The sequence below is a fragment of the Mus caroli genome, chromosome 8, assembly GCF_900094665.2.
Source record: "Mus caroli chromosome 8, CAROLI_EIJ_v1.1, whole genome shotgun sequence".
NCBI classification, from domain to species: Eukaryota; Metazoa; Chordata; class Mammalia; order Rodentia; family Muridae; genus Mus; species Mus caroli.
The window spans coordinates 62958256-62975094 of record NC_034577.1 but is presented as its reverse complement, the minus strand read 5'-3'; the positions used below and the strand labels follow the sequence as shown (position 1 = coordinate 62975094).

At 51.3% G+C, this 16839-nt stretch overlaps 1 protein-coding gene and 1 pseudogene across 1 annotated transcript in view; both read right to left on the bottom strand.

Moving 5' to 3' along the window:
- Positions 1–1577: 1577 nt before the first annotated feature.
- Positions 1578–16839, bottom strand: part of Pde4c (phosphodiesterase 4C) — a 30713-nt gene continuing 15451 nt past the window's right edge. Inside the window, exons 4-17 of the mRNA XM_021170153.2 lie at positions 7219–7410; positions 6795–6831; positions 6639–6709; positions 6465–6517; positions 6059–6171; positions 5824–5917; positions 5349–5509; positions 5164–5262; positions 4750–4914; positions 4573–4672; positions 4207–4361; positions 3696–3818; positions 3327–3509; positions 1578–2905 (exon numbers count right to left, since the gene is read on the bottom strand). Coding sequence (XP_021025812.2) covers positions 2639–2905; positions 3327–3509; positions 3696–3818; positions 4207–4361; positions 4573–4672; positions 4750–4914; positions 5164–5262; positions 5349–5509; positions 5824–5917; positions 6059–6171; positions 6465–6517; positions 6639–6709; positions 6795–6831; positions 7219–7410 — 1813 coding nt within the window. The 3' untranslated portion in view covers positions 1578–2638. The remainder of the gene's footprint in view (positions 2906–3326; positions 3510–3695; positions 3819–4206; positions 4362–4572; positions 4673–4749; positions 4915–5163; positions 5263–5348; positions 5510–5823; positions 5918–6058; positions 6172–6464; positions 6518–6638; positions 6710–6794; positions 6832–7218; positions 7411–16839) is intronic.
- LOC110300053 lies at positions 15155–16172 on the bottom strand (annotated as a pseudogene).

Here is a 16839-nt window from a genome sequence, read left to right as displayed (position 1 = left end):
GACAGCACAGCTGTCTGGAAGAATGAACCAAGTGTGTTAAAGGTCTGGGCAAACGAGAGCACAGGCAGATGAACAGGGACAGAGGGAAACTGTTCGTCAAATCTTTCTAAGTTATATTCATTTATTTGTGTTGGAAAGAGAGGAGTGTCACAGGACAACCTAGGAAGTCAGCTCTTTCCTTCCAGCACAAGTCCTAGGAATGGAACTCACGTCATCAGGTTTGTGTGACTTCCAAATTCTCCCACAGTGAACACATATTACTTTGTTTAACAAGAAATCTCTAAGGGTCGCCTCTTAAGACATCTGGAAGGAAGAAGGAAATGTTCCAGTGTGTGACCCCAGATGGCCTTTTGTGCCTCCTGGGGATGAATAGCCCGAGTCATAATATTTACAGAGGAAGTCGCCTGCCACTCTGGCTCCTTGGAGGCCTTGGTCAGGTGCAGAGTTACAGGCCCAGAGGGAAAAAGGAAAAGGGAAAGAGAGGGACCACCCCCCATGACACATGCCTGTTACCCCAGCCAAGCACTCAAATGGTGGAGGCAAGAAAATAACGTTAGTGTCATCCTCTGAGGCAAACAAGTCTGACATTAGAACTTGAGACCATGAGACCTTGTCTCAAAAAGGCCAAAGAACTGTTTGGAAAACAAACAGGTAATCAGTCGTACCGCCAGGGGGCACCAGTGCCCACTCTCAGTATAAGCTCTGAGGGACTAGTTATGACTCAGTTTCCACACAAGAGAATGAGTAGGTGTCGCGGCTATTCCTGGTTGTCAACTTGACTATATCTGGAATGAAGTACAATCCAGAATTGGAAGGCTCACCAATGACCCTAATCTGGAGGCTGGGAGATAGAAGTTTCTGATCTGGATCTTGGTATGAAGATCTTGAGATATAGAGGCTATGGATTCCAGAAGATTAAGACAGGGAGATCTCATGGGCTAGAGAGATGGCTCAGTGGTTAAGAGCACCGACTGCTCTTCCAAAGGTCCTGAGTTCAAATCCCAGCAACCACATGGTGGCTCACAACCATCCGTAATGAGATCTGACACCCTCTTCTGGTGCATCTGAAGACAGCTGCAGTGTACTTGGATATAGTAATAAATAAATCTTAAAAAAAAGAAAACCAAAACAGGGAAATCTCTGAGTTCAAGGTCATCTGGGATTAAAGGTGTGTGCCACCACACCTTTAATCTGGGCTACACCTTCTGCTGGAGACCTACATAAGGACATTAGAAGAAGGAAGGCTTTCTCTCCTTCACCTGCTTGCCGTGTGGGATTGAGCAACTGCTAGACCCTTGGACTTCCATTCACAGCTGCTGCTGACCACTGTTGGGAGTTGGACTCCAGACTGTAAGTCATCAGTAAATTCCTTTACTATATAGAGACTACCCATAAATTCTGTGACTCTAGAGAACCCTGACTAGGGAATGCCTATGGTGAAGAGATTTTTGCAGTGATAGAAATGGAACTCAGGACTTCCCAAAAACTAAAGCTCTGTTACCAGAGCCACACCCCAAGCCCCTCATTGGGCGATTCTAGGTAGAAGCTCCCACACTCCAGTTGCTTTTTTTTTTTTTAAGATTTATTTATTTATTATATGTGAGTACACCATTGCTTTCTTCAGACACAAAAGAAGAGGGCATCAGATCCCATTTCAGGCCACACGGTGGTGATGGCACATGCCTTTAATCCCAGCCATTGGGAGCCAGAGGCAGGTGGATTTCTGAGTTTGAGGCCAGCCTGGTCTGCAGAGTGAGTTCCAGGACAGCCAGGGCTACACAGAGAAACACTGTATCGAAAACAAACAAACAAACAAAACAAAACAAAAAACAGATCCCATTACAGATGATTGTGAGCCACCACATGGTTGCTGGGATTTGAACTCAGGACCTATGGAAGAACAGTCAGTGCTCCTAAAAACTGAGAAATCTTTCCAGCCCACTCCAGCTCTTTTTATTTCTAGTCAGGCTGCCCAGCCTGAACCAGCTGTCTCCACCCACCCCCCAAGTCTGGGGGATGCCTATGGTGAAAAGAGGTGCACCAGCACACAGTTTGAGAAGCCCAATCTTGTCGGAGACGGGGATCCTCATTGATGGGAGGACTGAGGCCTGCAGTGGTCTTCTAGGAGGGTCACCGACCTCCCGGTATCTAAGAAGAGTCTTGTGCAGCCAATGGTGTCAGGAGACACCAGACCTCAGTGGGAAGTGTTCCCCGCCTGCATTTTACGAAAGGGATTCCCCTGAGGGACTCAGTAAAGGCTTGCAGCTGGACTGGTGAAGGCAACATTGGTTCCATCTTTAGTGTCAAAAAAGAAACCAACTGAACCATAACGCAGAGTCCGACTGCATGTGCTGAAGTTGACGTGCAGACTGCAGCTGAGTCTAAGTCCGTCTTCTGAGATGCAGGAGTCGGCGCTGCCCAGGGCTGGTGCCATTCCAGCTTGTGGGCAGAGCTGGTCCCAGCCTCCTTCAGGCTTGGCTCTGTGTAAACCTTGGCTGTCCTCGTTGACTGGTGGAATGTCATCAGTGCCCATGGGTGCCCATGGCTTGACCAGGACTCCACGGTCCACACTAGGCTAGCCCAACTCTTATTGGGCAAAGCAGACCCTGGGCTCTGGGCTGGCCTTAGAGGACAGGAGTTAAGTGCTGGGTAACTCTGAGGACCCCCTGTTCAGTGCTGTGCACTGCCATCCATCCTCCTCCTCCTCCTCTTCCTCTGCTTCCTCCAGGGTCAGCTCAAACTTGAACCTATCCGAGCCCATGGTGTGTGGAGGGCTGCAGGGAATCCTACTCTGATACCACTCTCTGTTGTCTTCCAAGATGTCCAGAAGCTCCTGAGCGTCGGGGTGCACTAGGTCAGCCCATGTCTCCCACAATGGCTGAGCGATGTAGTCAATGAATCCCACCTTAGGGTGACCCCAGAAGAGGCAAGTGAGTCCCAGTGAAACTTAGAATCAGCCCCTCTCACAGGTGGCCACATGGTGTTCTCAGCCTGGAATTCTCATTTGCCAACTCCTATTCATCCTTCAAAAGCCACCCTGGCACAACAGGCAGGAGACTGAGGCAGGCTGATCTCGAGCCAGTGAGTTCTAGGCCAGCCAGGGTGACAAAATGAGATGTCTTCAAAACAACAAATCAAAACATCTGCCCTAGCTGGCTGGTGGTGCACACCTTTGATCCCTGCATTTGTGAAGCGTAGGCAGGCGGATCTCTGAGACAGAGACCAGCCTGGTCTACAGAGGAGGTCCCAGGAAAGCCAGGGCTGCACAGAAAACCCTGTCTCAAGAAAGACTCCGCCCTGTAGTGGGCACAGCTCCCTCCCCTCACCTGGGATTTCTCCATCGAGGCTGTGTGTTTGTCGCACATGGGGCTGATGTCCAGACCCGACTCACGCTCCCGGTCGCCCTGCTGGAAGAACTCGGCCATGATGCGCTCCGTCCACTGGCGGTAGAGGGGTAGCGGCTTGGCGGGGTTGCTGAGGTCGGCGCAGTGCACCAGGCTCTGGAGAACCTGTTGGGTATGGGGGACTCAGAAGGCCCAGCCACGCCCCACCTCCCCACATCCCAAAGCTGAGTGTAGTGTGGTGGTGTGCACCCAAGGCAGGAGACTGTTGACTACTGAGGCGCTCTGAGCTGCAGAGTAAGACTCTCAGGAAGCTAAAGCTGAAAACTGAGGCTATGGCCCCGCCTCGCAAACCTGGATGCGGTCAGAGTAGTTATCCAAGAGCAGGACGCCAAGGCTGGTCACTTTCTTCGTCTCCACCATGGTCTTGAGGTCGGCCAGAAGGCTCATGTGCTTAGACATATCTGTGGCCAGCACCTGGGAGGACAGTAAGTTAAGGATGCTGCGCCTCTGAGACCTGTGCCTCAGTATCCCCACCTGTGAGAGGGAGGATGGAAACACTGGGCGGCACAGTGGTCAACTGAAGATGTCCGCCTGTCAGCACAGAAGTGAAGGCAGGGGGATGAATTTAAAAAACGTAGATAACAAACAGAGGAATAGCCAAAGGGCACAGGTGAAGTCAGTACACAACAGGCACCTAATATAGTATTGAATTTATAGATGAAATATGTAACCCTCAACCCCTGACAACCCACTGACTGGGATAAATCAAGCGGGCCACTGGAAACCCCGTGCCTGTTGCCATGCAGCCTGTGTGGGAAGCCTAACCCGCGTAGGGCATCACTGCCCCGTGCCGTGACGTCACCATGTCTATGACCATCCTGCGCAGACTCAGTCTCTGCTTGGTACTGAGGTTCCGGAAGATGTCGCAGTTTTCCCCCTGCAGGAGCTTGAAGCCTACCGCGAGGTGATGGTTCTCCAGCACCGATGAATCATTGTACATCAGTGCCAGCTCTGAGTCTGTGGGGACAACCAGGGACTCAAGATCCAACTCCACCCAAACACTGTTGAGGAGAAATGTCACTGGCCAACTCCTATGTATGCAGTGGAGCCCAAACTCTAATGCCCCTTCCAGCAGAAAGCCATTCAAGTCATGGACACCCGTCTGAGTCTGCACGATAGGACAGTTCAGAACATACTGGGCAGCTCCGGCTATGTTCACCTCACTTACTGGTGTTGATGAGAAACTGGTTGGAGACCCCTGGGTGGTCTACGTCGTGTATAGCACATGCAAAGATAGCTGCCAAAACTTCTAGGTCCGTGAACACAGCCTGGATAGAGCCTGAGCGTCAGGGCGGAGGGTGACTGCTCTGCCCTGCCCACCCATGTCCTTGGCTGGGCATAGTACCTCCAGGGCTGGGGTGCCCAGCAACACGTGCGCGGACTGCACCACATCAGCAGCATGCATGCTGTTGTGGTACGCCACGTCGGAGTGGTAGTGCCCCTCTAGTGTCAGCAAGTACGTCAGCAGCATGTCTGCTGGGATCTGGAACGTCTTGAGAAGGTCCCGTTCCTGGTGCAGCACAGACCTGTCTCAGGGTCTTGGCTTTGGGGCTCCAGCTCACCTCACCCCACTCCTCTCCTCTGTGTCCAATGCCCCTTCCTCCAGGATGTCCTGGTGCTGCTGCAATCCTGAGTTCCTTCTGCCCTTGTCCCCTTTTCTACTCTACCCACCACCAGTACAGGTTAGGGCCCCACCATTCCGATCTGGGTCTTTTCAAGGCCGGAACAGGACAGCCCAAAGCAAAGGCAGGAGAGGCACCTGGAAGACGCTGAATATGACAGCTGTGAGAGGCCGGTTCCCACTCAGTTCAGCCACTTTGAACACATCAAGTCCCCATTTGTTGGTGTCTTCAAGCTCCTACGGATGACAGCAGCGTCACATTTGTCCCTCGAGCTCGGTGTACAGGTTAGGAAACTGAGGCCCGTGGCTCTGGGGAGACCCACCTTAGCCAGCTGCTCCTCCTGATCTGTCTGGACCCCAAAGCGTGGGATAGCAGCTGTGGGAAGGCTGGTGTGGGAAGACCTACGCAGCTCAGTGATCTGGGCCATGGGCCATGGGTTGTCTTCCGTGGGCGGCTTAGGCAGCTCAACCTCAGCCTGTTGGTCTGCAGAGGGCAGGGAGCTCAGACTCCAGACCACTGAGCAGGTTTGACTCAGAACCCCGGGCCCAGATACCCTGTTTATCGCTGGGGTCTCCTCCTGTCATGAGTAGGCTTTGCTGTGTCTGGGGTCGCATATGTTCCCCTTGTCTTCATTGGTAAACTCCTACTTGTGCTGCAAAATCCCACCTGTTATGTCCTCTCCTCCCGGTCATCCCTCTCCTCCAGCCCTGTCCATCTGTGTTCTCCTCCACAGAGGGCTGCAATGGCATCTGCCAGAGAAACCTCCTCTGACCTCCAAAGGCTGTCAGGCGGCTCACCCAGGAAAGTCTGCGAGATGTACTCCGACACCTGGTTCCCTGAGCGGCTGGTTTCCGACAGGTAAGTCAACTCACGGTTGAGCATGCGCTTGAACTGTGGGGCCCAGGAGGAGAATGAGCAGGGAGGGCAGCAGGCAGAGAGGACAGCCATCAGGGAGGATAGCAAACAAGGAGGACTGTCAGCAAGGAGGCTGATGAGCAGGGAGGATGGCAAGCAGGGGCCCTGTGTCCTCACCTTGTTGGAGGCCATCTCGCCCACTGAGCGACGAGTCTGCAGTGTCTCCAGCTGCTCCAGACACCAGTCCAGCTCCTCCAGTGTCTCCTGCACCAGCTGCAGCCCAGAGTCCTCTGGGAGCCAGGTGAGTTAGGGTGGGGATCCCCACTGGGAGCCTGTGCCACCCTCATCTCTGCACTTCAACCCCAGGAGCCTAGGGCCACAGCTCCACAGCCTCCTGTGAGTGACTGTGTCACGCTAGGCATGCCCACAACCCTCTCTGGTCTGTAAAGTGGGTAGGGGGTGGAGGGTGGGTTCTGAGTGCAAATGTGCACTTGGGCGTGGAGCCTGTTTACAATGAGCCACAGCTCAAGGCTAGGACCAGAGGACTTTCACAGCTGCCTTCGGGGTGAGGGTGGGGTGATACCTGCTGAAGCTGCCTGTTGGCTGCTGTGCGGAGGGGTTCCCAGGAGCACCTGCCTGTGGACAGGGAAGTCAGAGGGGCCCACTTCACCAGGTCCCCCCCCCACCGGTCCTAATCATCCCACATACACCCCAAACCCCCCATGCCGTCAGACCCCGCCCTTCCAGTTCTCCATACCTGGTGGCACTGCCCGGGCCATGTGCAAGGGCAGCCACGTTGTTACGGACCGTCCTGAGACTGGCCAGGACCTGTGGGGAGAGCAGTGCTCAGCGGTAGGAGAAGGCACTGCTCCCTTTGTGCTTTCACGGGTGGAGGATGGCAGGGAACACACACCTGGGCGAAGGGCGTGACAATCATGTCTTCTCCATGTCTGCAGGACAAGACCATCACTGAGGGCATCTGCCCGCTTCAGCGAGCCCTCGCCTCAGGACTTCTACCCAGGCCCTTCTAGCCTCTCCCACCAATCCCCTACGTTATCTATATTTAAAATGGGAAAACTGAGTCCTAAGGACAGAAGGGGTCTTAGGGTCAGGACAGAAATAATTGTTTTCCTTTTCATCACAGCTATTGCAGAACTCAAAAGTATTTGTTCAGTTGCTACTAATGTGTCTTAATGTTCCCTAATCAATATGTCACTCTGAGGCCAAGTACGCACAGACCTCTGTTGTTTGCTACAAGCTGGACATTCACAAAGTAATGCTCTGGGAAATTCCTACTTCAACTCCACAGTCTCACTAATCGGAGGAAGGGGCCTCACAGGTCACTGGCCGCCGAGGAGGTCCGGGACACAGCCTTGGGTGAAGGCTCATGGTCGCTGTCCGAACGGTACAGGAAGGACTCACGCCGCTGGCCATGATGGACAGGGGGCTGGAGGGCGCGGCCGAGACTCGGCCCGGACTGAGCGTCTAGGAGACCCTTGCCGCTCGGGAGCCCATTTTCGAGGTCAAAGCTGGAGGCAGGAACAACAAAAAACAACCTCAGGGCAGGATCCTTCTGTCTGTAAGTCAGTCACTACCTCCCTGTACCTGCCTCCTCCCACCTCCATCCGGCCTGCCCCGCAGGAGAGAACCTACCAATGCCAATCAGCCTCACCCCAAATACAAAGCCCCGCCCCATTAAGGCACCGCCCCTCTCCATCGACTACGCCCTCTTCTTCCAGGTTCAGCTGTGCCTCTGACCCGGGCAGGAGCTGGTCTACACTCCTCTCTTTAGGGTTAGAGGTAAGAAAGGTTGGGGGGTGGGGGGGTTGTAGAGCCAGGGTTCTCTTCCCACGTAATGGCCCGCAAATGTGACTCAGTACTCGAGATCTGACGCCCTCTTCTGGCTTCTGTGGCACCAGGCATGTGGCGCCCACACATTCAGACAAAACACCCACACAATGATAAATGCATTTCTAAAAAAGAGGCGTGTGGCCGGGCAGTGGTGGCGCATGCCTTTAATCCCAGCACTTGGGAGGCAGAGGCAGGCAGATTTCTGAGTTCGAGGCCAGCCTGGTCTACAGAGTTCCAGGACAGCCAGGGCTACACAGAGAAACCCTGTCTCAAAAAAAAAAAAAAAAAAAAAAAAAAAAGCAAAAAACAAAAACGACAACAAAAAAAGAGGCGTGTGGGGCAGGAACTTGGTGCACGAGGACGATAGCGACCTTGGGAAGCACTGCCTGCTGGCCGGAGATGCGGTCACGTGATCATCCGCTGTCCCCTAGAGGTCATTCCATTCTGGTCCTCACCAGTAGTGCCGAGTAGGCTCGGCTCGATTTGGCTGTTTCCGGCAAGGATTGGGCGAGTTCGAATAGATTCGTACATTCTCGACCCAGTCCCGCCTCACTCGGGTGAGCTCAGCTACTCTAGTTCTCTTTGCCAGATTTTCTCGGGTTTTGGAGACAGACATTTCATGACGTCACGTGGAGCGGGGCTTCCTTTGCTTTTACTGTCCCCAGACCCAGGGGCTTCCTGGTGTCCCCATGAGCGCCCCAAACTCGCCATCCCAAGGACTTCAGGTGGTGGGCCCTTTTCCCATCCCACCTGGGGACGATTGGAAAAATTTGAGGCAGGGGCAACTTCACGGTGCTAGGTTCTAACCCTCGGGCGCGCAGGGTTAAGGGCTGGCTGGCGATTCGTTGGGGCCTGAAAGGCTGCTTTTCTTTGTGCTCTAAACTTAGCCGGGGTTGGCGGGTCAGGCGGCCGTTCCATGACGTGAACAGCACTCTACAAAATTTGTGTCCTGGGTATGGGAACGGCGCGTAAGTCAGACAGGTAAACTGAGGCACTGAGCCGCAAAGGAACCTCATACCCGCTTTCATTTCCAACCTGCTGAGGACCTGCCCTCCTCCCTCAGGCTCACTTTTGAGTACCAGGTGGCACACTCCCTGCAGACCCTAGAGAGGGGCCGCTCTTGGCTGATGGCTGTGGTCCTGATGCTGCTCCCAAGGATCACCCCGCTCCCTAGCAGTCACTACATGGCTGTGTGACCTGGGTGAGGGAACCCCTGTCTCGGGGTGCTACACTCAGCCCGCACGCAGTTCTGGCAAAATGACTGCACGAAGCTGGTCTCTGCGCCCACAAGTCTGCGCCTTGACTCTTCATAAACTTATTAGGTCACAGTTCCTTAACACAGGTTAGGATTTGAACCTGGAATGGAACCTGGGAACCCCACCCCTGCTTCCGAAGTCCTCGCCTGACCCCGCAGCCCCGCGTACGGACGAGGGCGAGACATCGGAGGGAAGCTCCCCCCACCTCCCTCCCCCGCGCCCGCAGTAGGTCAGCAGGGTCAGAACGAGATGTGCAGGCCCTCACAGCTGCACAGGGACCGTGAGAACAATGGGCTGGACCCCTCGGCGTGCATCGAAGCGGTGAGTGGAGGGTACAGAAGGACAGAGATAGCCACCAACTGCGAGAGAGACAGGGCAGAGAGGAAGGAGAGGCGGGTGGACAGACAGACGCCTGATCCTAGCGTGGCTGTGGCTGCTCCTGCGTGTCACCCCAATTCCCTGTCTCTGACCCTGGTCCCCTCACCACAGCGGATGGGCCACCGTGAAGCGGCGCTGCAGGCGGATGCTCTGATTCACCAGCATCTTCCTGAAGAGCACGGGGGAGCCGCGCAGGGACTCCCGAGGGGAGCCTGGCGCCACGGGGCCCTGCATGGCTGGGTTGAGCCAGGATTTGGGAAGCCGAACCTTTTTAGATGCTCTGGGGCGGAGCGAGAGGACCAGGCTCCGCCCACCGCGCTGCGTCTCCCACCCTGGGGGAAACTTCAGGAACACTGAGACTGAGCATACCTGCGACTCTATTCACTAACTTCTATTTATTTACTTTTTTTTTTTAAACCGGGCCTCAGGTAGCCCAAATTTGGCTTTGAACTCACTCTGTACCCAGGCTGACTGAGAACTCATGGTACTTCTGCTTCAGTCTCCCGACAGACAGGTGGAGCAGTAGGTAGCCACCAAACAGTCTTAAGGGTTGGTATGGGTGTCTGGGCTGGGACTGCCTCAGAGCGAGATGAGGTGTGTTCAGGCACATCTGCCATTCCATCTGGGGAGGCTAAGGCAGGAGAACTACCACTAATTCAAGGGCACTTCAGACTAAAGAGCAGGACTGTCTCAAAGAGTCATGTGAGAGATTGGAGAAGGCTATCCACTCAAAGGGAGAGAGATCCCTGAGGTACAGGGCCACCGCAGCCCACAGTAACAGATTCATTCCTGAGTGAGGACGTCCCCGGACTGACGAACCCTGTAGCTGTTTTCCTGTGGGGGAAACTGAGGCACTTTGAAATCACAGGACTTCCCTGGAGCACTGCAGCATAGCTCCAGCGCCCAGATCCCTGTGTGACCCCATCGCTCTGACATTCCCCAGGCCCTGCGTCTGGACCATTTCAATGGTGAGGCTGTGTCTCCCACACAAACATCCGCCCCCAGAGCCTTCCGCCTGGGCTGCTCCAGATGTCACGGGATCTACGCCAGGTGCCCTGCTGGAATGCTAGGGTACACAATCTCATTGGTCAAAAGGGGAAACTGAGGCTCGTGCAGGTCACAGACAAAGGAAAGTCATGGACTATGCAGTGGCCAGGCTGAGGCTGTACAGAAAGGACACACATACCTCCTCCAGCCCTTGCCTGAAAAGTGACTCCCAGGATTCCCCACATCCTGGGGCTGGCTATGGAGGAGGGTTTTGGTGGACCTAAGCGATGGGGGTATAGCTGGAACTGAGTTACATCCATTGCTCAGACAAGAACACTGAGGTTCAGAGGGTCACACCCCTTCCACCCCCACCCCTGTGTAGGGGAGGCGCAGCCTGGCCAGGAAGCCCTGAATACCTGGTGGGAAAAGCCTCACTGAGCCCCAAATGAAAATACCATCTGTGGCTGCTAGGCTCTGGCTAATTATAGCCATTCCCGTGGGGTGGGGGGGAGCAGAGGCCCCGCCAGCCAGGGTCCAAGAACTCTTGACATCACTCCAGGCCTGAGGAGACGATCACTATACCCAAGTCCCCAAAGACAAACTGGATCCCAAAGGGAATCAGTTCCACCCTTGAAAAAAGAAAACAGAAAAGTGAAGAAAACGTGATGACAGAAACAGAGAGGTCAGGCCACTTGCCTGAGGTCACACAGCTATGAATGGTGGAGTGAGTTTACAGGATTTCAGATCAGTGAACTCCACTGTGTGGGCATTTTGCATTTAATTCTTCATTAAGTAATTACCCACCCTCTGCAATCCAGCCTAGCACTAACATTTTATCAATGGCTATCCTGCAACTGTTTCATTCACAAATCCTATGTCATTAATTGGCTCCCACAGGTTTGTTATAGTAGCTTTTAGTGTAGGGAAATGGACACAACGTGGGCTGGACATTCAAAGCCTGGGCCGGTGATTTTCAAGGGCTACAGTCCTGCTAGGTGACAGGCCACTAGAAAGGGGTGGTGTAGGCAGCCCTGTACTGACCTACCCTACATTGCTGTGTGACTTCAGGGAGAACCCAGAAGTCCCTGGTGCCCTCGAGACCCTGCTGCCTTCCTTTCTTTCTTTTTGAGTTCCCTTCCCCCAGGAGAGCACTTTTCTCCTCTGTTATCAGAAGACCCAAGTTGAGAGCCATTGGTGCCTCTTCTAGGAATTTGGCATTTGTCACTGGGCTCAGCAAGGACGTAGGCTCAGTAAGAACATTAGAAACAGTGACAGTGCGGCTTTGTTTACTGCTTTGCTGAATTATTCCCTGTGTGGTCTCTTGTCTTGCTACTCTGCTTGTTACCTTGTGTCATCTCTGTGTTTACTACTCTGCTTGATTACTTTGTGATCTGAGAGTGGACCCTGTGTTTTGGATGCACCTGCAATGATAGAAAAGCAGGCTGGAGAGAAACAGAGCTGCTTCAGCCTCAGCACTGGCTGGACTCAGGTTATAATGCTGTCTAACTTTTTCAATCCTCACTCCCTCACTTGAGACCCTGTTGACTGACTGAGCTGGCTTGGTGATACGGCCTCAACTTGGGCTCAAGCAAGGGGGATACAGTCAGTGAAGGACACCATTGAGAGAGGAGTGCTTGCTTGCAGAGGAAAAGGAAAGATATGAGCCAGTGGTGAATAAATTTTGTTAAAAGGGACAAGGTAATGGTAGAATGTATTCTGTCTATGTGCTTAGAGTTATGATAGAATAGAGGAGTGAAGATAATTCTCATAGATGCATTTAGTCTTTGAATCCTGATTAGAGATAGTTTACATGAGAGAGAATGGGTTTCAGAAAAGCAGTTGTCCCCTCTGTCTGGGATGCTTTTGGTGAAAGAAGGCTAATACCCACTTATCAGTGAGTGCATACCATGTGTGTTCTTTTGTGATTGTGTTACCTCACTCAGGATGATATTTTCTAGTTCCATCTATTTGCCTAAGGATTTCATTAAGTCATTGTTTTTAATAGCTGAGTACTCCATTGTATAAATGTACCACATTTTCTGTAACCATTCCTCTGTTGAGGGGCATCTGGGTTCTTTCCAGCTTCTGGCTATTATAAATAAGGCTGCTATGGACATAGTGGAGCATGTGTCCTTGTAATATGTTAGAGAATCTTTTGGGTGTATGCTCAGGAGTGTTTTACCTGGGCCCTCAGGTAATACTATGTCCAATTTTCTGAGGAACCTCCAGGCTGATTTCCAGAGTGGTTGTACCATCTTGTGATCTCACCAGCAGTGGAGGAGTGTTCCTCTTTTTCCACATCCTCGCCAGCATCTGCTGTCACCTGAGTTTTTGATCTTAGCCATTCTGACTGGTGTGAGGTGGAATCTCAGGGTTGTTTTGGTTTGCATTTCCCTGACGACTAAGGATGTTGAACATTTCTTTACGTGCTTTTTGGCCATTCGATATTCCTTAGTTGAAAATTCTTTGTATAGCTCTGTACACCATTTTTTCCTACTCAGTCTTTAATCAAGTAGGGACAAATCCCCACTTTGAAAAAAAAATCTGTAGTTCAAAGGGCAAAGGGAACAGAATAAAAAAAAAGAGGACACTTTATGTTGACCGTCCTCCACAAAGGTTTTGCAAACCTGTACATTTTAAAGGCAGGTCTCTCTTTTTTTAAAGATTTATTTATTTATTTTATGTATATGAGTATAAGGTAGCTGTTTTCAGACACACCAGAAGAGGGCATCTAATCCCATTACAGATGGTTGTGAGCCACCATGTGCTTGCTGGAATTTGAACTCAGGACCTTTAAAAGAGCAGTCAGTGCTCTTATCCTCTGAGCCATCTCTCCAGCCCGGCAGGTCTCTTTATACAAAGAAACTGCTGGCTTTCTTTCCTAGTGAGGGACTACTGCAGAAAGACCCATTCTTCTAAGTCTCAAACATGGTCCCAGAAAGCAGGTTCTGATTGTAGCAACTGACCAGTCAATCTAGAGTTCCACTGACAAAGCCTCTGCCCTGTTGGCATATTTTTTAAGAGAACAGTTATAAAAGGCTTACTTCTATCATTGTATTATTTCCTTATAAGCTAAAGAAGTTAGTGTCTGGGCTAAATAAAGCAAACATCATTTATGACATTTTCTTAAATGGAAAACAATGCTCAGAATCCCAAATGACATCCTTGTAATGACTGATCCACAGACCATTTGAGTTGCTACGGAATTACATACATGCAAGACATGTTACTTGGCTTCAGGATACAGGGCAGTTGAAGAGGGAAACTCTGGTTGGCAAAACCAAGGTCAGACCCCTCAACAGACCGGGTAGGACGCAGAGCCTGGCAGGTGGCTCCTGCAGGCACTTGTAGGTGTGTGACTACAGGTTTGCCACCTTTCCAAAATGTACTGAGAGCATTTCTGGCACCCACTGTGAAGCTCTCTGTAGACACTAGAAGCAAAAATAGTACCACACAGATGCCCTTTACACAGATGCACACCAGAGTGGCAACAAGGAACTCCTCAAGGGTTGAACAGGAGGGACATCTGGCAGACGGGAAGTGACGTGACTGTGGAGCCCAGTACCTCTGCTGTCAAGTGGCAGTTGTGACCTTACTGCCAAACACTTAGTATTCTAAGTGCCTAAGGAGCACTGCTTATCGGCAAGGTCAAGAAGTCTAAAGCTTTCTAAAGGCAGTCTGGCTGCTTGGGCTTTGCTGCACAGAGTAGCTCTTTTCTAAGCGGTGAAGCATACGTTGGTAAAGAAGCCAATCCAACCCAACGTCCTTCAGCAGGCTTTCCTCCCAACTTCAGGAACAAAGCAAGACAGGAGAACAGGAATCCACCGAATACCTGGACATATATGGCCCTGCAGAGGCCAGAGACCTTCTGTACAGGAAGAATCATGAACAGAGAGAACCCCTCACAGGTTCAGAACTAAGGCCTATGCTTAAGGCCGACGAAACAAACAAAAGGAACAACCCACGTGCAAATCTGGCCTGCTAGGAACTAAGCCGACTAGAGAGGAAGACAGGCTGCGACTTCAGACCTGCCCATGGTTTTAGGTGCAGGTATGGAACAACTCTGAAGATGGGTGTATAAAAAGAGAGAGGGGGGAGGGAAGGGGGAGAAGAGAAGAGAAGAGAAGAGAAGAGAAGAGAAGAGAAGAGAAGAGAAGAGAAGAGAAGAGAAGAGAAAAAAGAAAGCCAGGCGTGGGTGGTGCACGCCTTTAATCCCAGCACTTGGGAGGCAGAGGCAGGTGGATCTCTGAGTTCGAGGCCAGCCTGGTCTACAAAGTTAGTTCTAGGACAGCCAGGGCTACATAGAGAAACCCTGTCTCAAAAACAAACAAACAAAAGGACAGGACTGGGAATAAGGGCTTGATTTTCCAAACAGCAATCATGTTTCAATACTGTAGGGTGACATAATGGGGGAAGGAGAGGAGACATTAGGGTTCTGAGGGATCTCAGAGGGGGAGCATTCAGTGATAGGCATTTCCTGAAAGGCTAAGTGTGGACTCCACTTTGTCTTTAAGAGTTTCTGTTCGTGTGTATCTCCTCCAGCCTACAGAGAGGGTAGTGTGGGTTCTTTGTCAACCAAACCACACTTAGATGCCCAACAGCCAGCAGCCTGCTGACACAAGGACAAGAAAAACCCTGGCACCCTTCTGTTAACAGCCTAGCTCTTCTGCCTTCCCCACAACTTTACAGATGTGTTTCACAGAGAGCAATCAGAGAGGAGGGACCAGAGTATCCCAGTTTACCCCACAATGTATGTCTTGGCAGTCTAGAAGGCACAGTCCTCTGCGCAGCTCTGCCGATGACCACAAGGACTATGATCAGTCAACCCCACACACATGACAAACCCTCTCTCACCCCAGCTCATTTGAGTTAAGGGAAACACTAACATTCAATACCCTATCTAGTCTGATCTAGTTACGGGCAGAGCAGGACTCTCAATAGAAAGAGAGGCTGGGATTTGCCTCCTGGTGGGTTCAGGACTTTGTTGTGGGTGCGAGGTCGAAACCCCAGTCTGGGCTCACAACTGTCAATGGTAGGTGTGAGCTGATATCTTTGCATGTTCTGCTTCTTTTAAGCTTCTTCTCTCTCCCTGCTCTCCCCTGGGTGTGGAATTTGTTGTAGCTTTCAGGTCAGACTTAGGGTCTTCACCTTCACATAGCAAAACATGATCCTTGGGCCTGTTTGTGTGCAGTGGCAGTGACTAGGGACTCAAATACATCACTGGTCTTCCCACCGGGTGGATTCAGACATTGTTGAGTTTGCACAGTTGAGTCATTGAAGATCTGGCTTCCTTTGCCTCCTGGAGGATTTATCTTCTTGGGTATGTTTTTAGGTTCTTCACTTGGTCCAAAAATATTAGATGCCATCCTATTAGGCTTGCATGAAGGAATACCTTCTCCTGGACTTACAAAAAGATGGCTAGATTTTCCTCCTGGGGGCTTCATGGGTCTTGAGCCAACTCATCAGGTTGGCCAACTGCACCCTGCCACCCTGCTGCTTTTTATTTTCATTTCCTTTCCTGAGAAAGGACAATGTGTAGTCCGAGCTGGAAAGGTCACAGGCTTATGTCTTCCCCTGACTGCACAGCATCCCCCTCCTCCTGTGAGCAGAAGTTCAGGGTGGTGCTGGTCTGTGTCACTCACGAGGGACCCTGCACTCTGATGTGCACTTTCTAGGAAGGAGAGGCAAAGAAGCAGTTTTGTCAACAGGCCATAGCTATTATTAAGACTCAGATTTTGCTTTCTTTGACAATGGTAGTGTGTCTTCCTTGTCTTCATCCTTGTATTAGTCAGGGTTCTCTAGCGTCACAGAACTTACGAGTAGTCTCTATATAGTAAAGGAATTTGTTGATGACTTACAGTCTGCAGTCCAACTCCCAACAATGGTCAGCAGCAGCTGTAAATGGAAGTCCAAGGATCTAGCAGTTGCTCAGTCCCACACAGCAAGCGGGCAAAGGAGAGAGAAGAAATCTTCCTTCTTCTAATGTCCTTATAAAGTCTCCAGCAGAAGGTCCTGATTAAAGGTGTGTGCCATCATGTGTGGATCTGGGATTTGCTTTGTCCCAGATGACCTTGAACTCAGAGACCTCCTTGCCTAAGTCTCCCGGGATTCATAGCCACTATGCCTCAAGATCCAGTCCTCATCATCAACTTTGTCATCATCAGGATAATCTACCAGACCCACAAGTCCTCCCTTTGTGGTAATAGCTGCCGTCTGAGATGTATATTCTTAGGGATGGATCCAGGAGAGCCTGGGGACCCTGGTGATCCTGGAGAACCAGGCAGGCTTGTTGTGTATGACTGGTGGCTGATGAGGTTAGTCTTTGTTCACTAGACAGGGAAAGTTTGAAAGTTTGTAAACCCCCCCTTTTCTTTCCTTTCCTTTTCTTTCCTTTTCTTTTCTTTTCTTTTCTTTTCTTTTCTTTTCTTTTCTTTTCTTTTCTTTTCTTTTCTTTTCTTTTCTTTTCTTTTCTTCTCTTCTCTTCTC